Here is a 22,738-nt window from a genome sequence, read left to right on the forward strand (position 1 = left end):
AAATGTCGTCCTCCTCTTTGCTTCCTGTTACAGCTCCGGCACAGGTGTACTAATCTGTCCTGTTGAGGGCAGAGCAAAGTACTGCAGTGCGCAGGCACCGGGAAAGGGCAAAATTAGGTGACAGATTCCCTTTAATGCAGCTTTCTTCACATACTGACCAGCACTTCTGTCCATACAATGGCTGCTGGTGGAGGAGCATGTAACCAGACCAGTCCTGTCACAACTTTTCCCTGTGATGTGTTTTACTCTTGGTCACCCACAGCCATTGTATCAGTTTATGGAAAACGATGCACTAATAAGAGAAAGTGGTCAAAACATTTAAGAACAACCTCTCTTTGTTATATGTGCTTATATGCTTAAAGAAAGCAGAAGTGTTTAGTTGGGGCAAATTAGTAACATGGGCAATTCTCAGGACATACCCCTACAGGCAATACTGCTAAACAGCCCTGGGGTCTACAGGAACTTGGGCTCAATCGTCGCTGTCAGTAACTGGATTCCAGTATCAGGAGTAAGAGGAAGCCCGATCATGTTCCCCATGTACAATGTGAGGGGATCCAGCAAGGCACTACTTATTTTCAGGGTTTATGATAGATAAACAATGACATTACTATTAGAAATAGTATGTCTGACATCCCTGTACTCAAAGTTAAGCAAAAAAATCTGCAGGACCCTAGTCCAGTGGTATCAGATCAAAGCCACGTGTCCCTCCTCCTACATGCAGTCAGCCCCAACACTTCTTATGATACGTAGGCCTGGTGTCATCATTGCAGAACATTAGACTGACATAGCGCCCACATACAAACAAGAGGCGCCACGAATGCCAGCAGGTGGGCTGAAGTCACTGAGCAGCGATGTGACTACTGGACCAGGGTCCTGATAACCATTTTACTCTAGTACTCAGCCATCCCTTATTTATATCCAAAAACAACAAGAAACAGCCGCCATTACCAGGGTTGCCACCGCTGCAGAAATCACATGCCAGCCTGACAAGGAGAGGACTCAAAGACATTCAGCTCCAGCAGGTTTAGGACAGGAGGGGAGTCCGTACGGTAATGCGATTTATTATATTACTGCATGATGGAAGGGTTTTAGAAAACAATTCAGAGGTGGACAACCATTGTAAGAGGGATTTTATACATTATGGAACAGATTTAATAAATTGCAATCTGAAAAACTGCAGCCCAAATACTCCATAGTGTTCAGTTCGAGAACGTTTCACTTAACGTTTCCTGTTGAACTGAATTACAAGATGTAACAGGCATTGCAGAGCAAAATATAACTACGGTATTTTTTTTATCACCCCTCCCAGTTGCAGAGATGTTAGCGATCAGAGTACTTGACACCTAAACAGTTTACCGTAGTTCTCCATACAGTCCAATGCGCTCCCCACCATCCTCCATACAGTCCAATGCGCTCCCCACCATCCTCCATACAGTCCAATGCGCTCCCCACCATCCTCCATACAGTCCAATGCGCTCCCCACCATCCTCCATACAGTCCAATGCGCTCCCCAGTCCTTCATACAGTCCAATGCGCTCCCCACCATCCTCCATACAGTCCAATGCGCTCCCCACCATCCTCCATACAGTCCAATGCGCTCCCCACCATCCTCCATACAGTCCAATGCGCTCCCCACCATCCTCCATACAGTCCAATGCGCTCCCCACCATCCTCCATACAGTCCAATGCGCTCCCCACCATCCTCCATACAGTCCAATGCGCTCCCCACCATCCTCCATACAGTCCAATGCGCTCCCCACCATCCTCCATACAGTCCAATGCGCTCCCCACCATCCTCCATACAGTCCAATGCGCTCCCCACCATCCTCCATACAGTCCAATGCGCTCCCCAGTCCTTCATACAGTCCAATGCGCTCCCCACCATCCTCCATACAGTCCAATGCGCTCCCCAGTCCTCCATACAGTCCAATGCGCTCCCCACCATCCTCCATACAGTCCAATGCGCTCCCCACCATCCTCCATACAGTCCAATGCGCTCCCCACCATCCTCCATACAGTCCAATGCGCTCCCCACCATCCTCCATACAGTCCAATGCGCTCCCCACCATCCTCCATACAGTCCAATGCGCTCCCCAGTCCTTCATACAGTCCAATGCGCTCACCACCATCCTCCATACAGTCCAATGCGCTCCCCAGTCCTCCATACAGTCCAATGCGCTCCCCACCATCCTCCATACAGTCCAATGCGCTCCCCACCATCCTCCATACAGTCCAATGCGCTCCCCACCATCCTCCATACAGTCCAATGCGCTCTCCAGTCCTTCATACAGTCCAATGCGCTCCCCAGTCCTTCATACAGTCCAATGCGCTCCCTAGTCCTTCATACAGTCCAATGCGCTCCCCAGTCCTTCATACAGTCCAATGCGCTCCCCACCATCCTCCATACAGTCCAATGCGCTCCCCAGTCCTTCATACAGTCCAATGCGCTCCCCAGTCCTTCATACAGTCCAATACGATCCCCACCATCCTCCATACAGTCCAATGCGCTCTCCAGTCCTTCATACAGTCCAATGCGCTCTCCAGTCCTTCATACAGTCCAATGCGCTCCCCAGTACTTCATACAGTCCAATGCGCTCCCCAGTCCTTCATACAGTCCAATGCGCTCCCCAGTCCTTCATACAGTCCAATGCGCTCCCCAGTCCTTCATACAGTCCAATGCGCTCCCCAGTCCTTCATACAGTCCAATGCGCTCCCCACCATCCTCCATACAGTCCAATGCGCTCTCCAGTCCTTCATACAGTCCAATGCGCTCTCCAGTCCTTCATACAGTCCAATGCGCTCCCCAGTCCTTCATACAGTCCAATGCGCTCCCCAGTCCTTCATACAGTCCAATGCGCTCCCCAGTCCTTCATACAGTCCAATGCGCTCCCCAGTCCTTCATACAGTCCAATGCGCTCCCCAGTCCTTCATACAGTCCAATGCGCTCCCCAGTCCTTCATACAGTCCAATGCGCTCCCCACCATCCTCCATACTGTCCAATGCGCTCCCCAGTCCTTCATACAGTCCAATGCGCTCCCCAGTCCTTCATACAGTCCAACGCGATCCCCACCATCCTCCATACAGTCCAATGCGCTCTCCAGTCCTTCATACAGTCCAATGCGCTCCCCAGTCCTTCATACAGTCCAATGCGCTCCCCAGTCCTTCATACAGTCCAATGCGCTCCCCAGTCCTTCACACAGTCCAATGCGCTCCCCAGTCCTTCACACAGTCCAATGCGCTCCCCAGTCCTTCATACAGTCCAATGCGCTCCCCAGTCCTTCATACAGTCCAATGCGCTCCCCAGTCCTTCATACAGTCCAATGCGCTCCCCACCATCCTCCATACAGTCCAATGCGCTCCCCAGTCCTTCATACAGTCCAACGCGATCCCCACCATCCTCCATACAGTCCAACGCGCTCTTCAGTCCTTCATACAGTCCAATGCGCTCCCCAGTCCTTCATACAGTCCAATACGATCCCCACCATCCTCCATACAGTCCAATGCGCTCTCCAGTCCTTCATACAGTCCAATGCGCTCTCCAGTCCTTCATACAGTCCAATGCGCTCCCCAGTCCTTCATACAGTCCAATGCGCTCCCCAGTCCTTCATACAGTCCAATGCGCTCCCCAGTCCTTCATACAGTCCAATGCGCTCCCCACCATCCTCCATACTGTCCAATGCGCTCCCCAGTCCTTCATACAGTCCAACGCGATCCCCACCATCCTCCATACAGTCCAATGCGCTCTCCAGTCCTTCATACAGTCCAATGCGCTCCCCAGTCCTTCATACAGTCCAATGCGCTCCCCAGTCCTTCATACAGTCCAATGCGCTCCCCAGTCCTCCATACAGTCCAATGCGCTCCCCAGTCCTTCATACAGTCCAATGCGCTCCCCAGTCCTTCATACAGTCCAATGCGCTCCCCAGTCCTTCATACAGTCCAATGCGCTCCCCAGTCCTTCATACAGTCCAATGCGCTCCCCACCATCCTCCATACAGTCCAATGCGCTCCCCAGTCCTTCATACAGTCCAACGCGATCCCCACCATCCTCCATACAGTCCAATGCGCTCTCCAGTCCTTCATACAGTCCAATGCGCTCCCCAGTCCTTCATACAGTCCAATACGATCCCCACCATCCTCCATACAGTCCAATGCGCTCTCCAGTCCTTCATACAGTCCAATGCGCTCCCCAGTCCTTCATACAGTCCAATGCGCTCCCCAGTCCTTCATACAGTCCAATGCGCTCCCCAGTCCTTCATACAGTCCAATGCGCTCCCCAGTCCTTCATACAGTCCAATGCGCTCCCCAGTCCTTCATACAGTCCAATGCGCTCCCCAGTCCTTCATACAGTCCAATGCGCTCCCCAGTCCTTCATACAGTCCAATGCGCTCCCCAGTCCTTCATACAGTCCAATGCGCTCCCCAGTCCTTCATACAGTCCAATGCGCTCCCCAGTCCTTCATACAGTCCAATGCGCTCCCCAGTCCTTCATACAGTCCAATGCGCTCCCCAGTCCTTCATACAGTCCAATGCGCTCCCCAGTCCTTCATACAGTCCAATGCGCTCCCCAGTCCTTCATACAGTCCAATGCGCTCCCCAGTCCTTCATACAGTCCAATGCGCTCCCCAGTCCTTCATACAGTCCAATGCGCTCCCCAGTCCTTCATACAGTCCAATGCGCTCCCCAGTCCTTCATACAGTCCAATGCGCTCCCCAGTCCTTCATACAGTCCAATGCGCTCCCCAGTCCTTCATACAGTCCAATGCGCTCCCCAGTCCTTCATACAGTCCAATGCGCTCCCCAGTCCTTCATACAGTCCAATGCGCTCCCCAGTCCTTCATACAGTCCAATGCGCTCCCCAGTCCTTCATACAGTCCAATGCGCTCCCCAGTCCTTCATACAGTCCAATGCGCTCCCCAGTCCTTCATACAGTCCAATGCGCTCCCCAGTCCTTCATACAGTCCAATGCGCTCCCCAGTCCTTCATACAGTCCAATGCGCTCCCCAGTCCTTCATACAGTCCAATGCGCTCCCCAGTCCTTCATACAGTCCAATGCGCTCCCCAGTCCTTCATACAGTCCAATGCGCTCCCCAGTCCTTCATACAGTCCAATGCGCTCCCCAGTCCTTCATACAGTCCAATGCGCTCCCCAGTCCTTCATACAGTCCAATGCGCTCCCCAGTCCTTCATACAGTCCAATGCGCTCCCCAGTCCTTCATACAGTCCAATGCGCTCTCCAGTCCTTCATACAGTCCAATGCGCTCCCCAGTCCTTCATACAGTCCAATGCGCTCCCCAGTCCTTCATACAGTCCAATGCGCTCCCCAGTCCTTCATACAGTCCAATGCGCTCCCCAGTCCTTCATACAGTCCAATGCGCTCCCCAGTCCTCCATACAGTCCAATGCGCTCCCCAGTCCTTCATACAGTCCAATGCGCTCTCCAGTCCTTCATACAGTCCAATGTGCTCCCCAGTCCTTCATACAGTCCAATGCGCTCCTCACCATCCCATACAGTCCAATGCGCTCCACACCATCCCATACAGTACAATGCGCTCCCCACCGTCCTCCATACAGTACAATGCGCTCCCCACCATCCTCCATACAGTTCAATGCGCTCCCCACCATCCTCCATACAGTCCAATGCGCTCCCCAGTCCTTCATACAGTCCAATGCGCTCCTCACCATCCCATACAGTCCAATGCGCTCCACACCATCCCATACAGTACAATGCGCTCCCCACCGTCCTCCATACAGTACAATGCGCTCCCCACCATCCTCCATACAGTACAATGCGCTCCCCACCATCCTCCATACAGTATAATGCACTCCCCACCATCCTCCATACAGTACAATGCCGCCCTCATAGTATAATACATGGCCTACAGTCCTTGATATAGTATAATGCCACCCAATAAAGTATAACGCTTTCCCCATAGTGTACATATAGTATGATGTAGCCCCCATATTCTCCCAGTATTATGCCACCACCTATATCTCCCCATTCCCCCACTGTTCTGGTCTCTGCAGCACTTCTCAGCAGGGTAGCGAGCGATGAAGTGATCGTGCATGCTGTGTCAGGGGGGAAAAGATGGGAGAGGGACGCTCCCCCCATCATTGCTTTCAACTATCTGCATCTATGATGCTGATACAGTTGAATACGCCATGAAAAGGCCAGAGCATAAGGTGGCATCGGCCCCTTCCTGACTCATGGGCCCCATAGCGGCATGCCACTGGCTGGGGGCCCCTGGGGGAGTGGGGCCCTTATGCAAATACCTAGTTGCCTGCCCTAACTCCAGCCCTGGTAGAGCATTTTTCTGTAAGTCAGCGTATGGGGAGGTCTTGTGCTGCAAAGTTGAGTCTCGTTACAAACTTCTAGTAGCTCCCCTCTCTGTGTTGCCAGCTCTGCCAATCATAAGCGGGCATCCATATACAAGGAGAAGCAGAACAAGCCCCTAACTGTAGCTTAGAACATATTGTGTGAGAGACCCTGCTCACTACCTGTGCCACCAGTGTGATTATTAGCGGTCTGCGCCAGCAGTGTGGGGGAGGGGTGGTACAGCAGAGTTGGCAGCGCTACATTTGCTTTGGTAATGCTATGTGTAGTTGCTCCTTCTAACAAAGTGCATCTGAATGAGGGGAGCTACTAGAAGTATTTGTGATGCCCCCCACCAAGTATCCCCAAATAAATGCAAGATATACAAATAAGGTTTGTTTTTTTAACAGTGCTTTAAACCACATGTACAGAAATACATGAAAAGCCCAAACTATGCCTGATCAGGAATTCGGATAAGTGACTTGGGGTTGTTTTTTTTTTTTCACTTAAGTGCGTGTAATTGGGACTAGAAATAACTTTGACAATTGTTTTCCATAAAAAAAAATTAAAAAAAATTGTGCACCCCTCCCCCATACAATATATGGGACACGTACTAGTGCCCCCCAGCGCACGGCTCCGGCCAGTGCAGGGCACCACAGCAGTGCTGGAAGGTGGACTGTCAGGAAACAAGACCCTTCACCGAGAGGAGGAAACCCCCTAACCAGCTCCCCTGGTCACGTGAGCGCCCTGTTTAGAACCAGGCCGCGCATGCGCACACGCTGCCTTCATTCATTCACTGGAAAACAGCGCTGTCAGTGAGAGGCAGCGCCAGTATAACGCCGCCGCCAGCACAATGGGGTCATTCCTGCGCCGGCCGCGTCCTCACCACTGTATAACTCACTAATAACCGTTACATAAGCGAAAGCCTGAACTGAGCGCCCCCTATGGCAGGTGTGCGCACTACAGCGCCCAGGCCATCGAAAGGCAGAAAATGGCCAAAGCCAGTGTATACGGTGACGGCAGCCGCGGTCCCGGCCAGCCCTGGAGGCTGCGCACACAGGCGGTGACAGCCGGGACGGGATGAATGAGCCGCCAGCTGTGAGGAGAACACGTCGTGTGTGGAGGGGTCGCCGCTGCCGTACACTGCCGTACACCGGGCCGGCCCGACACTGCCGGAAATGAATGAACTTGCCCAGCCAGAGACAACAACACCGACAAAAACAATGAACGTCACAGGCTGCGCCTCCAGCGCTCCCCGCCGGCCGCCTGCCCCGTCCCCCCAGCGCCACACTGCGGTGTACACAGCCCGGCCCCCGCCTGGTGACATGTCACCTACTCCACTGTCACACAAACTTTCTTTATCTACTTACCAAACCCGTCGCCATTACCTAATCGCTACCCCCATAAAATGCCTTGGGGGGCAGGAGCTACACGAGAACTCGAACTCCCATTGGCTGCTCAGCAAATCACTCAAGAAGACGACACTTCTTATTGGTGAAAAGTTATGCCTGTCAGCTATTGGCTACCAGTGTGAAGGAGAAGACGTCCATTCATTGGCCGAGCTGCGTGACAGTCACCTGGATTCTCGTCATGGGATTGGTTCGCTTAGGAATGTTTTGTCATGTTGATCAGAATTTTCGGGCCTCAGAGCTCATGGGAATTGTAGTCTGTTAAGGGCTCCACATGTATATGTTCATGAAGCGAGAGACCTACATGTCCCACGGTGCATTGCGGCCGAGGTTACTGATTGTAAACAAGAGTCACTGGGACACGTGTATCAGATTGTGCTTGTTATGATTCTGAGAATGAGCTGGAAGGGGGCGCTGCGCGTGCAGTGCTTCATAGTTTCCACTGTCACTGAGCGAGGGAATAACAGCTGTCACTGTGCTGCAGCCACTTAAAGCTGTAGTCCATGGACACAGCCAGAGTCTGAGAACGTGCACAGTGATTCATCCTCATCCGCCACGTCAGGCTGAGGGTCTGTGTCCATCCCTGTCTGTGACCAGTGGTCTCATGGAGTTAAGGCTTGCAGAGAAATGTATAATCCCTTATGGCTCATTGCCAGCGAGGGCGGAGGACCTACAGAAGTGGCGGTTATGGAACTTGCGTGTTTGGGCCAAAATTATTATTATACGTTTATATAGCGCCATTTATTCCATGGAGCTTTACATGTGAAAGGGGGCAACTATAGACAAGTACAATAAACATGAGCAAAAAACAAGGCACACACAACCCGCGAGGGCTCACAGTCTACAGGGGGTGGGTGAGGATACACTAGGAGAGGGTAGAGCTGGTCGTGCGGCGGTTCAGCAGACTGAGGATCACTGTAGGTTGTAGGCTTGTCAGAAGAGGTGAGTCTTCAGGTTCTTTTTGAAAGTTTCCGTGGTAGGTGAGTCTGATGTGTTGGGGCAGAGAGTTCCAGAGTATGGGGGGAAGCACAGGCGTAACTAGGGTTTTGGTTCGGGGGGCAAAGCTTCTGAGTGGGCCCCTAACCAGGTAACCTTGATTACAAATGGGTGACGCACCCTAATAGTGGAGGAGAACCTCAGCAGATGACCGCGCTGTTACTGAAGATAATCTCTATATAAAGACCAACATGGATATTACCGCCATATGGTCAGTGGTAGATACCAGCCCTACAGAGCATATAAGGCCAGCGTCACACCCAGCGTAAAACAATACGTTCCGTATATTACGGCCGTAATACGCTGAAAAGTCCAGAAAATAGTGGTCCGTAGCTCTTCCGTAGGCAGGGTGTGTCAGCGTTTTTTGCGCATGGCATCCTCCGTATGTAATCCGTATGGCAGCCGTACTGCGTGTTTTTCTCGCAGGCTTGCAAAACCGACATACCGCTATAGAAGTGATCCATGTGTCCAAAAAAAAATATAAATCTATACTGTGTATATATATATATATATATATATATATATATATCAGTAGACAAATCTATATATATAATTGTCTAAGGGTTTTTCCGTCTGTCTTTCTGTCTGTCTGTCCTGGAAATCCCGCCGAGCACAGCGACGATGATGTCATAAAGGACGTAGAAATCCCACGTTTCTGATTCAGCGACGGGCACAGTATCGACGTAGATGTCATAATGGTTGCCATGGCGATGATGATGTCATAAAGGTTGCCTCGACCAATCAGCGATGGGCACAGTCTGCCGCGAATTCTGGAATCATCATTGTCCATATACTACGGGGACATGCATATTCTAGAATACCCGATGCGTTAGAATCGGGACACAATCTAGTATATATATATATTAATATTTCTTCCAGCGCGAGATAGCTTTAAAGCCGGTAATTCAATTTCCGGCTTTTGCTCTCTCCTTCCTAAACCCGACATGATATGAGACCTGGTTTACATACAGTAAACCATGTCTTCTCCCCATTTTTTTGCAGATTCCACACTACTAATGTTAGTGTGTATCTGCAAAATTTGGCCGTTCTATCTACTAAATTAAAGGGTTAAATGGCGGAAAAAATTAGCGTGGGCTCCCGCGCAATTTTCTCTGCCAAAGTAGTAAAGCCAGTGACTGAGGGCAGATATTAATAGCCTGGAGAAGGTCCACGGTTATTGGCCCCCCCTTGCTAAAAACATCTGCCCCCAGCCACCCCAGAAAAGGCACATCTGGAAGATGCGCCTAATCTGGCACTTGACCACTCTCTTCCCATTCCCGTGTAGCGGTGGGATATGGGGTAATGAAGGGTTAATGCCACCTTGCTATTGTAAGGTGACATTAAGGCAAATTAATAATGGAGAGGCGTCAATTATGACACCTATCCATTATTAATCCAATTGTAGTAAAGGGTTAAAAAATACACAAACACATTATTAAAAATTATTTTAATGAAATAAAAACAAAGGTTATTGTAATAATTTATTCTACGCCCAATCCAGTCACTGAAGACCCTCTTTCTGTAATAAAAACAAAATAATAAACCAACAATATCCTTACCTACCGCAGATCTGTAAAGTCCAACGATGTAAATCCTTCTGAAAGGGTTAAAATATTTTGCAGCCACGAGCTCTGCTAAAGCAACGTTGCTCGTGGCTGCAAAACCCCGGGGAATGAAGGTAAAGTAGGTCAATGACCTATATTTACCTTCATTTGCGGTGTGGCGCCCTCTGCTGGTTGTCCCTAGATCGTGGGAACTTTCCTAGAAAGCTCCCAGGCTCGAGTTCATATGAGGACAACCAGCAGAGGGCGCCTCTTATGAACTCGAGCCTGGGAGCTTTCTAGGAAAGTTCCCACGATCTAGGAACAACCAGCAGAGGGCGCCTCACTGCAAATGAAGGTAAATATAGGTCATTGACCTACTGTACCTTCATTCCCCGGGGTTTTGCAGCCACCAGCAAGGTTGCTTTAGCAAAGCTCGTGGCTGCAAAATATTTTAACCCCTTCAGAAGGATTTACATCGTTGGACTTTACAGATCTGCGGTAGGTAAGGATATTGTTGGTTTATTATTTTGTTTTTATTACAGAACGAGGGTCTTCAGTGATTGGATTGGGCGTAGAATAAATTATTACAATAACCTTTGTTTTTATTTCATTAAAATCATTTTTAATAATGTGTTTGTGTATTTTTTAACCCTTTACTACAATTGGATTAATAATGGATAGGTGTCATAATTGACGCCTCTCCATTATTAATTTGGCTTAATGTCACCTTACAATAGCAAGGTGGCATTAACCCTTCATTACCCCATATCCCACCGCTACACAGGAATGGGAAGAGAGTGGCCAAGTGCCAGAATAGGCGCATCTTCCAGATGTGCCTTTTCTGGGGTGGCTGGGGGCAGATGTTTTTAGCCAGGGGGGGCCAATAACCGTGGACCCTCTCCAGGCTATTAATATCTGCCCTCAGTCACTGGCTTTACTACTCTGGCGGAGAAAATTGCGCGTGAGCCCTCGCCAATTTTTTCTGCCATTTAACCCTTTAATTTAGTAGATAGAACAGCCAAATTTTGCAGATACACACTACTAACATTAGTAGTGTGGAATATGCAAAAAAAATGGGGATATGAGATGGTTTACTGTATGTAAACCAGGTCTCATATCATGTCGGGTTTGTGAAGGAGAAAGCAAAAGCCGGTAATTGAATTACCGGCTTTAAAGCTATCTAGCGCTGGAATAAATATTAATATATATACATATATGTGTGTCTCACTGACATATATATATATATATACCTATTCTATGTGTACACATTTATTCTACCTATTGGACTGTAAGCTGTCAGTGTGATTTTACTGTACACCGCACTGAATTACCGGCTTTTCTCTCTAACACCGCTGCGTATTTCTCGCAAGTCACACTGCTGGTCCGTGTGTAATCCGTATTTTTCACGCTTCCATAGACTTTCATTGGCGTATTTCTTGCACAGTACGGTGACCAACGCAGCATGCTGCGATTTTGTACGGTCGTAGAAAGCCGTATTATACGGAACAGTAAAATACGGCAGATGGGAGCAGGGGCATTGAGAATTATTGTGCCGTTTGTTTTGCGAGTTTTACAGACGTAATTTCTGCGCTCATACGTCCGTAAAACTCGCAAGTGTGACGCCGGCCTAAGAGATCACAGCACAGTTACCGATAATGACTTACCGCTGACGTTCTTTATAATGGAATCGTTCACTTTTACCGTCTTTTCCATCTGGCCCAGACCGACATGAAAACTTCTTCCAGCCAGGACTTGTCTGCAGAGAATACAACAAAGACACATTTCACTTCTCATATTCCAGCCCCATCACCATCTATTCCCAACCTGCACAAACTGCTCATCCTGCTGATAGCCCAATACTGAGCCGCTGCTGCCGTATGTGACTCTATTACTGCCCCCACTGTGTGGTTCTCTGTGCCCTCTAAATTCTAAAGCAACCCTCTATAATATAGTAATGCCGGCTTTCTAATATATTGCCCAGTGACGTAGTATATTGCCCAGTCCTGTAGTATTTTGCCCAGTCACGTAGTATATTGCCCAGTCACGTAGTATATTGCCCAGCCACGTAGTATATTGCTCAGTCACGTAGTATATTGCCCAGCCACGTAGTATATTGCCCAGTCACGTAGTATATTGCCCAGCCACGTAGTATATTGCCCAGTGACGTAGTACATTGCCCAGTCCTGTAGTATTTTACCCAGTCACGTAGTATATTGCCCAGTCACGTAGTATATTGCCCAGCCACGTAGTATATTGCCCAGTCACGTAGTATATTGCCCAGCCACGTAGTATATTGCCCAGTCACGTAGTATATTGCCCAGTTACGTAGTATATTGCCCAGTGACATAGTATACAGCACAGAGCCACGTAGTATATTGCACAGCAACGTAGTATACAGCACAGAGCTACGTAGTATATTGCCCAGCCACGTATGTCACAGGTTAAAAAATAAAAAATAAACATATACTCACCTTCCGAGGGAGCCCTTGCAGTCATGTCGCCTGTGTGTGCGGTGCACTCAGCAGCTTCCGGTCCCAGGGTTGGTAGTCCAGGACCCGTGATGACGTCGCAGTCACATGACCGTGACGTCAAGGCAGGTCCTTCTCGCGCAGGCACGCAGGACCTGTGATAAGGTCGCGGTCACATGACCGTGATGTCATGGCAGGTCTTTGTCGCATACCATCCTTGCCACCGGAACCTGCCGCTTGCATGGAGCGGTTACCAGAGCGTCGCGAGGAGCGGGAAAGGCAGCGGAAGGTGAGTATATAATTATTTTTTTATTATTTTTAACATTAGATCCTTTTACTATTGACGCTGCATAGGCAGCATCAATAGTAAAAACTTGGTCACACAGGGTTAATAGCGGCGGTAATGGAGTGAGTTACCCGCAGCATAACGCGGTCCGTAACCGCTGGCATTAACCCTGTGTGAGCGGTGACTGCGGGGAGTATGGAGCGGACGCCGGGCACTGACTGCAGGGGAGTAGGGAGGGACTAATCGGACTGTGGCCGTCGCTGATTGGTCGTGGCAGCCATGACAGGCAGCTGGCAAGACCAATCAGCGACTTGGATCCCATGACAGACAGAGGCCGCGACTAATGAATATCCGTGACAGAAAGAAGAACAGACAGAAGGACAGACAGAAAGACGGAAGTGACCCTTAGACAATTATATAGTAGATGATGCCTCCTCACTGTAATGTATACACTGTATACACAGTATACTAATCCCTTAGTAGCCCCCAAACTGCTTGATGGACCCAACACTGTATGATGGCCTCTTCACTGTAATCCCCACACTGTATGATGGCTCCTTAGATAGCCTCCATATAGTATAATGTGCCAGATAGTCCTCAATAAAGTATAATACATTCCCCATAGGCCTGTATAGTATAATGCACTCCACACAGGCCTGTATAGTATAATGCACTCCCTATAGGCCTGTATAATATAATGCACTCCCCATAGGCCTGTATAGTATAATGCACTCCCTATACGCCTGTATAGTATAATGCACTCCCCATAGCCCTGCATAGTATAATGTTCTCCCCGTAGGCCTCTATAGTATAATACACTCCCCACAGGCCTGTATAGTATAATGCACTCCCTATAGGCCTGTATAGTATAATGCACTCCCTATAGGCCTGTATAGTATAATGCTCTCCCCATAGGCCTCTATAGTATAATGGTACTAATAGAGAACTGTGTGCACTACTAAGGAAGGTGCCGTAGTAGGATCCCACACCATGAAATAATACAAAATAAACTAGGCACTCAACTTAAGGATTAATTTTTTTTACTTTTAATGTAGTCAAGGCAAAACGTTTCAGCCGCATCTGGCCTTTATCAATTACAAACTATACAGGAGTGTCAGGGATTCGTGGGAATCCTGTGGATCTTAGTGAGGCACGTCTCGGTATGGTCACTTTTACAAGAGTATGGGGCGTCTAAAGAGGAAAAACCCCAATGGTAAACAAGCCAGGGGACCTGGATGTGCACACGTGCCTGGAGAGAGACGCAGCGTCCGTTGGCACAGGGCCCCCCACTGCCTCCTCAGGGGCCCCATAGCGCTGAGCGGCAGAGAAGGGAGATGTGTCTCCCTGCTCTGCCGCAGAATGTAACTGTATCGGCGTGCACAGTTACATAGTTTAGTTCCAGGTGGGCCCCCCCTGCCTCCCCCCCCAGTAGCGAAGCACAGAAGAAGTCTTGGATGCGGTTGTGAGAAGAAGAGATAAGAGGGGAGTAGAGGAGGAGATCTTGAGAGGATCGAAGGTTGCGTGCAGGAAAGTACCGGGAGACCATGTCACAGATGTATGGAGGGGACAGGTTGTGGATGGCTTTGTATGTCATAGTAAGGGTTTTGAACTGGAGTCTCTGGACGATAGGAAACCAGTGAAGGGCCTGGCATAGGGGAGAGGCTGGAAATAGCGGGGAGACAGGTAGATTAGTCGGGCAGCAGAGTGTAGGATGGATTGGAGTGGTGCCACAGTGCTAGAGGGGAGGCCTGAGAATGGGAGGTTGCAGTAGTCGAGGCGGGAGATGATAAAAACACACTAGTGTTTTTGTGGTGTCGCGGTCAAGGAATTCGCGGATCCGGGAAATATTTTTGAATTTGAGTCCAATACCTCCTGCAGGGTGCAGCCAAGCTCTGTAGCATGAGTCGGGGGTTATCGGGGTATCTGTCCTTGTGGGTGCACTTACAAGGCGCTGGGCAGCTCATCTGATCTTATAGTATGGCACCATTTTTGTGAAAGCCCAGAGTTTGCCGCACCCTTGCACCCCCTCCTCCCAGCCAAGGGGCTGCAGCATTGCCCCACTCCTGCCGCCACCTCCAGCTTCCTGCAGCACTGATCCAGCTCCACCGCAGTAAGCTACATTTGGATTATAATACGCACCCCCATTTTCTTGCCAAATTTGGGTGGGGGAGTGCATCTTATAATACAAAAAAAACGGTACTTAAAAGCAAATTAACTAAAAGAAGAAAAATGTATGTAAATACTATGGGATCATTATACAACCCCTGGTAAAAATTATGGAATCACCGGCCTTGGAGGATGTTCATTCAGTTGTTTAATTTTGTAGAAAAAAAGCAGATCACAGACATGGCTCAAAACTAAAGTCAAATCAAAATTTGAAAATTGCAAAATTTTCAAAATTTTAGCCAAATTTCCATTTTTTTTACAAATAAACGCAAAAATTATCAACCTAAATTTACCAGTAACATGAAGCCCAATATGTCATGAAAAAATAATCTCAGAAACGCTAAGATTCGTTGAAGCGTTCCTGAGTTATTACCTCATAAAGGGACACTGGTCAGAATTGCAAAAAACAGCCAGGTCATTAAGGTCAAAATAGGCTGGGTCATGAAGGGGTTAACCCCTTTCTGCCAATGGACGTACTATTCCGTCCATGTGGGGTGGGCCCTACTTCCCAAGGACGGAATAGTACATCCAGCGCGATCGGCCACGCTCACTATGTGCTAGGAGCGGTCACGGACCGCTCCCGGCACATTAATCCCCGGCACACCGCGATCAAACATGATCGCGGTGTGCTGGCGGTACAGGGAAGCATCGCGCAGGGAGGGGGCTCCCTGCGGGCTTCCCTGAGCCTCCCGCAGCAACGCGATGTGATCGCGTTGCTGCGAGGGTCTTCCTACCTCCCTCCCTGCTCCAGACCCGGATCCAAGATGGCCGCTGCATCTGGGTCCTGCAGGGAGGGAGGTGGCTTCATAGAGCCTGCTCAGAGCAGGCACTGTGAAGCCTGCAGTGCTCTCAGGCAGATCGGTGATCTGACAGAATGCTTTGCAAACTGTCAGATCACCGATCTGTGATGTCCCCCCCTGGGACAAAGTAAAATAGTAAAAAAAAAAATATCCACACGTGTAAAAAAAAAATAAAAAAAAAAATTCCTAAATAATGAAAAAAAATATATATTATTCCCATAAATTCATTTCTTTATCTAAATAACAAAAAAACAAACAATAAAAGTACACATATTTAGTATCGCCGCGTCCGTAACGACCCCACCTATAAAACTATATCACTAGTTAACCCCTTCAGCAAACACCGTAAGAAAAAAAAAAACGAGGCAAAAAACGTTTTATTATCATACTGCCGAACAAAAAGTGGAATAACACGCGATCAAAAAGACAGATATAAATAACCATGGTACCGCTGAAAGCGTCATCTTGTCCCGCAAAAAAATAGCCGCCATACAGCATCATCAGCAAAAAAATGAAAAAGTTATAGTCCTCAGAATAAAGCGATGCAAAAATAATTATTTTTTCTATAAAATAGTTTTTATCGTATAAAAGCGCCAAAACATTAAAAAATGATATAAATGAGGTATCGCTGTAATCGTACTGACCCGAAGAATAAAACTGCTTTATCAATTTTACCAAACGCGGAACGGTAGAAACGCCTCCCCCAAAAGAAATTCATGAATAGCTGGTTTTTGGTCATTCTGCCTCACAAAAATCGGAATAAAAAGCGATCAAAAAATGTCACGTGCCCAAAAATGTTACCAATAAAAACGTCAACTCATCCCGCAAAAAAAAAAGACCTCACATGACTCTGTGGACCAAAATATGGAAAAATTATAGCTCTCAAAATGTGGTAACGCAAAAAATATTTTTTGCAATAAAAAGCGTGTTTCAGTGTGTGACGGCTGCCAATCATAAAAATCCGCTATAAAACCCGCTATAAAAGTAAATCAAACCCCCCTTCATCACCCCCTTAGTTAGGGAAAAAATAAAATATTTAACAAATGTATTTATTTCCATTCTCCCATTAGGGTTAGGGCTAGGGTTAAGGCTAGGGTTAGGGTTAGGGCTAGGGTTAGGGCTAGGGCTAGGGCTAGGGTTAGGGCTAGGGTTAGGGCTAGGGTTAGGGTTAGGACTAGGGTTAGGGTTAGGGTTGGGGCTAGGGTTAAGGCTAGGGTTAGGGCTAGGGTTGGGGCTAGGGTTAAGGCTACAGTTAGGGTTGGGGCTAAAGTTAGGTTTAGGGTTGGGGCTAAAGTTAGGGTTAGGGTTTGGATTACATTTACGGTTGGGAATAGGGTTGGGATTAGGATTAGGGGTGTGTCTGGGTTAGAGGTGTGGTTAGGGTTACCGTTGGGATTAGGGTTAGGGGTGTGTTTGGATTAGGGTTTCAGTTATAATTGGCGGGTTTCCACTGTTTAGGCACATCAGGGGCTCTCCAAATGCGACATGGCGTCCGATCGCAATTCCAGCCAATTCTGCGTTGAAAAAGTAAAACAGTGCTCCTTCCCTTCCGAGCTCTCCCGTGTGCCCAAACAGGGGTTTACCCCAACATATGGGGTATCAGCGTACTCAGGACAAATTGGACAACAACATTTGGGGTCCAATTTCTCCTGTTACCCTTGGGAAAATACAAAACTGGGGGCTAAAAAATAATTTTTGTGGGAAAAAAAAGGATTTTTTATTATCACAGCTCTGCGTTATAAACTGTAGTGAAACACTTGAGGGTTCAAGGTTCTCACAACATATCTAGATAAGTTCCTTGTGGGGTCTAGTTTCCAATATGGGGTCACTTGTGGGGGGTTTCTACTGTTTAGGTACATTAGGGGCTCTGCAAACGCAATGTGAGGCCTGCAGACCATTCCATCTAAGTCTGCATTCCAAATGGCGCTCCTTTCCTTCCGAGCCCTCCCATGCGCCCAAACAGTGGTTCCCCCCACATATGTGGTATCAGTGTACTCAGGACAAATTGGACAACAACGTTCGGGGTCCAATTTCTCCTGTTACCCTCGGGAAAATACAAAACTAGGGGCTAAATAATAATTATTTGGGGACATTTTTTATTTATATTTTCATGGCTCTGCGTTATAAACTGTAGTGAAACACTTGGGGGTTCAAAGTTCTCACAACACATCTAGATAAGTTCCTTGGGGGGTCTAGTTTCCAATATGGGGTCACTTGTGGGGGGTTTCTACTGTTTAGGTACATATGGGGCTCTGCAAACGCAATGTGACGCCTGCAGACCAATCCATCTAAGTCTGCATTCCAAATGATGCTCCTTCCCTTCCAAGCTCTGCCATGCGCTCAAACGGTGGTTCCCCCCCACATATCGGGTATCAGCGTACTCAGGACAAATTGGACAACAATATTTAGGGTCCAATTTGTCCTGTTACCCTTGGAAAAATACAAAACTGGGGGCTAAAAAATTAATTTTTGTGGAAAAAAAAATATTTTTTATTTGCGCGGCTCTGCGTTATAAACTGTAGTGAAACACTTGGGGGTTCAAAGCTCTCACATCACATCTAGATGAGTTCCTTAGGGGGTCTACATTCCAAAATGGTGTCACTTGTGGGGGGTTTCTACTGTTTAGGTACATTAGGGGCTCTGCAAACGCAATGTGACGCCTGCAGACCATTCCATCTAAGTCTGCATTCCAAATGGCGCTCCTTCCCTTCCGAACCCTCCCATGTGCCCAAACTGTGGTTCCCCCCCACATATGGGGTATCAGCGCACTCAGGGCAAATTGGAAAACAACTTTTGGGGTCCACTTTCTCCTGTTACCCTCGGGAAAATACAAAACTGGGGGTTAAAAAATAATTTTTGTGGGAAAAAATGTTTGTTTTATTTTTACGGCTCTGCATTATAAACTTCTGTGAAGCACTTGGTGGGTCAAAGTGCTCACCACACCTCTAGATAAGTTCCTTAGGGGGTCTACTTTCCAAAATGGTGTCACTTGTGGGGGGTTTCAGTGTTTAGGCACATCAGTGGCTCTCCAAATGCAACATGGTGTCCCATCTCAATTCCTGTCAATTATGCATTGAAAAGTCAAAAGGCGCTCCTTCTCTTCCGAGCTCTCCCATGCGCCCAAACAGTGGTTTACTCCCACATATGGGATATCAGCGTACCCAGGACAAATTGTGCAACAACTTTTGGGGTCCACTTTCTTCTCTTACCCTTGGGAAAATAAAAAATTGGGGGCGAAAAGATAATTTTTGTGAAAAAAACTATTTTTTATTTTTACGGTTCTGCATTATAAACTTCTGTGAAGCACTTGGTGGGTCAGAGTGCTCACCACACCTCTAGATAAGTTCCTTGGGGGGGTCTACTTTCCAAAATGGTGTCACTTGTGGGGGGTTTCAATGTTTAGGCACATCAGTGGCTCTCCAAACGCAACATGGCGTCCCATCTCAATTCCAGTCAATTTTGCATTGAAAAGTCAAATGGTGCTCCTTCGCTTCCGAGCTCTGTCTTGCACCCAAACAGTGGTTTACCCCCACATGTGGGGTATCGGCGTACTCAGGACAAATTGTACAACAATGTTTTGGGTCCATTTTCTCCTGCTACCCTTGGTAAAATAAAACAAATTGGAGCTGAAGTAAATTTTTTGTGAAAAAAAGTTAAATGTTCATTTTTATTTAAACATTCCAAAAATTCCTGTGAAACACCTGAAGGGTTAATAAACTTCTTGAATGTGGTTTTGAGCACCTTGAGGGGTGCAGTTTTTAGAATGGTGTCACACTTGGGTATTTTCTATCATATAGACCCCTCAAAATGACTTCAAATGAGATGTGGTCCCTAAAAAAAAATGGTGTTGTAAAAATGAGAAATTGCTGGTCAACTTTTAACCCTTATAACTCCCTAACAAAAAAAAAATTTTGGTTCCAAAATTGTGCTGATGTAAAGTAGACATGTGGGAAATGTTACGTATTAAGTATTTTGTGTGACATATCTCTGTGATTTAATTGCATATAAATTCAAAGTTGGAAAATTGCGAAATTTTCAAAATTCAAATTTCCATTTTTTTCACAAATAAACGCAGGTAATATCAAAGAAATTTTACCACTCTCATGAAGTACAATATGTCTCGAGAAAACATTGTCAGAATCACCGGGATCCGTTGAAGCGTTCCAGAGTTATAACCTCATAAAGGGACAATGGTCAGAATTGTAAAAATTGGCCCGATCCATAACGTGCAAACCACCATTGGGGGTAAAGGGGTTAAAGGCAAACATACTGGTAGACCAAGGAAGACAACAAAGTGTCAAGACTGGAAACTTAAAGCAATATGTCTCCAAAACAAGAAATACACAACAAAACAAATGAAGAGCGAATTAGTGGAAACTAGTGTCAACATCTGTGATCGAACTGTAAGAAAACGCCTAAAGGAAATGGGATTTACATAGAGAAAAGCTAAATGAAACCCATCATTAACACCTAAACAGAAAAAAACAAGGTTATAATCGGCTAAGGAAAAGCAATCGTGCTGTTCCAATGAGATTGTTTTGTGCCATTAAAATGAGATTTAGGCTATGTGCACACGTTGCTGATTTTTTGCAGTGCAGAAACGCTGCAGATCCGCAATTGATTTACAGTACAATGTAAATCAATGAGAGAAAAAAAAAGCTGTGCACACGTTGCAGAAAATCTGATGCGGAAACACTGCGGATTAAAAGAAGTAGCATGTCACTTCTTTTTTGCGGACCTGCAGCGTTTTTGTACCCATTCCATTATAGAAAACCGCAGGGGTAAAAAACGCAGTAAATCCACAAAATTGCGGATCCACACAAAAAAACGCGACAAATCCGCAGCTGCGTTTTCTGCCAGGAGAGGCAAAATCCGCACCAGAAATTCCTAAGGCTAATCCGCAATGTGTGCACATAGCCTTATAAAAATGACTGCCTGAAAAGAACATGCAAATTCCCACAGTCATTGATGATATGGGATTGCATGTCGGGTAAAGGCACTGGGGAGATGGCTGTCATTACATCTTCAATAAATGCACAAGTTTATGTTGATATTTTGGACATTTTTCTTATCCCATCAATTGAAAGGATGTTTGGGGATGATGAAATCATTTTTCAAGCTGATAATGCATCCTGCCATAGAGCAAAAACTGTGAAAACATTCCTTGAAAAAAGACACATAAAGACAATGTCATGGCCTGCAAATAGTCTGGATCTCAATCCAATTGAAAATCTTTGGTGGAAGTTGAAAGAAATGGTCCATGACAAGGCTCCAACCTGCAAAGCTGATCTGGCAACAGCAATCAGAGAAAGTTGGAGCCAGATTGATGAAGAGTAATGTTTGACACTTATTAAGTCCATGCCTCAGAGACTGCAAGCTGTTATAAAAGCCAGAGGTGGTGCAACAAAATACTAGTGATGTTTTGTAATGTTTTTTTGTTTGTTTGTTTTTCATGATTCCGTAATTTTTTTCCTCAGAATTGAGTGATTCCATAATTTTTTCCCTATGCTTGGTTAGAAAAAGTAACCATTACTGACTACCACATTTTTTCTTCTTGATTTCTTTTAGTGTTTCTTAAAGCCAGAAACGCGCGTCGGGGTCGAGGGACTTGGCACACATCTCACACATTGTAAGCATTGATTTGTTCATTTATTTACCTTAATGGCTATACTGGGTTTCTCTGCTTCCCGGTAATAGGAGTTAGATGTATGGATACCTTATAGATATGTATACTTGATCATTATGAGTCTATAATAAGAGGACTATGAGTTGTCCATATGCTGCATAAATTTGTATTATGGCTTTTATTTGATAATATTAATATCTAGGGGTGCTAGGGATACTAATTATTACAAAAGGGAACCAGCTACCATTTGTTAATCGATTGCCGGCATCCAATGTGTTTAATGAGATCAGTAGCCGTATAGTCCCTCACATTTGAGGTATTGGTTAATTAGTTTGTATTGTAGTCATGTTAATATCTTTAATTTTCTAATAAAAATGATTTTATTATGAAGTGGAGATATTGTGCTTTTCTGTTTACCTCCTACGGGCATGTATGGTTAAACGGACGGAATTGTATGTTGTTGGTAGCACATTATTATTGTTGGATCATTTGGTTGATTAGATAACAAATACTGATGTAAAATACTGACCAAATACTGAACATATGAACGTGGGCTTAGGCCTCTTTCACACATCAGTGTCTCCAGTTTGTTTGGTGACAGTTTTCACACATACCGGAGACACTGACACATGTAGACTCATTCAAATGAATGGTTCTGTGCACATATCTGTGTTTTTTCACAGACCGTGTGTCCGAGTGACACAAGCGTAGACATGTCCGTTTTTGTGCAGCTGCACGGATCACACAGACTCATTCAAGAGAATGGGTTCGTGTAAACATGTACCGCACACTGATGCTGTCCGTGTGCCGCATCAGTATCACACAGGCGGCCGCTGGGGAAGAGGCGTTACAGTAAGTGCTGTTCCCCGGCGGGAGGTGCTGAAGCCGGCGCTCATCATTCTCCCCTGCTCTGACGGCGAGCAGAGGAGAATGATAAGCATTATAATAAAGTCCGAACGACAGCAGGTGGGGGCTTTTGAGACTCTTATCCCCATCATCCAGGTCCGGCTGCTGCTAATAACAAGTGACAGTAGATGCGGGTGATCGGGGTATTCCATAGCCGCCTGCGATCTAATGAAATAAATGAATGAAAAACCTGACGTGGGTTCCCCATTTTCTTGAACCAACCAGACAAAA

General features: G+C 46.8%; 1 protein-coding gene across 1 annotated transcript in view; it reads right to left on the reverse strand.

Moving 5' to 3' along the window:
• The window catches only part of HBP1 (HMG-box transcription factor 1), a 47,273-nt gene extending 39,512 nt beyond the window's left edge, over nt 1-7,761 (reverse strand). Inside the window, exon 1 of the mRNA XM_069765067.1 lies at nt 7,677-7,761. Within this exon, the coding sequence (XP_069621168.1) occupies nt 7,677-7,691 (15 nt within the window). The 5' untranslated portion in view covers nt 7,692-7,761. The remainder of the gene's footprint in view (nt 1-7,676) is intronic.
• Between the last annotated feature and the right edge of the window lie 14,977 nt (nt 7,762-22,738).

Source organism: Ranitomeya imitator, chromosome 4, assembly GCF_032444005.1.
Source record: "Ranitomeya imitator isolate aRanImi1 chromosome 4, aRanImi1.pri, whole genome shotgun sequence".
In the NCBI taxonomy this organism is placed as follows: domain Eukaryota; kingdom Metazoa; phylum Chordata; class Amphibia; order Anura; family Dendrobatidae; genus Ranitomeya; species Ranitomeya imitator.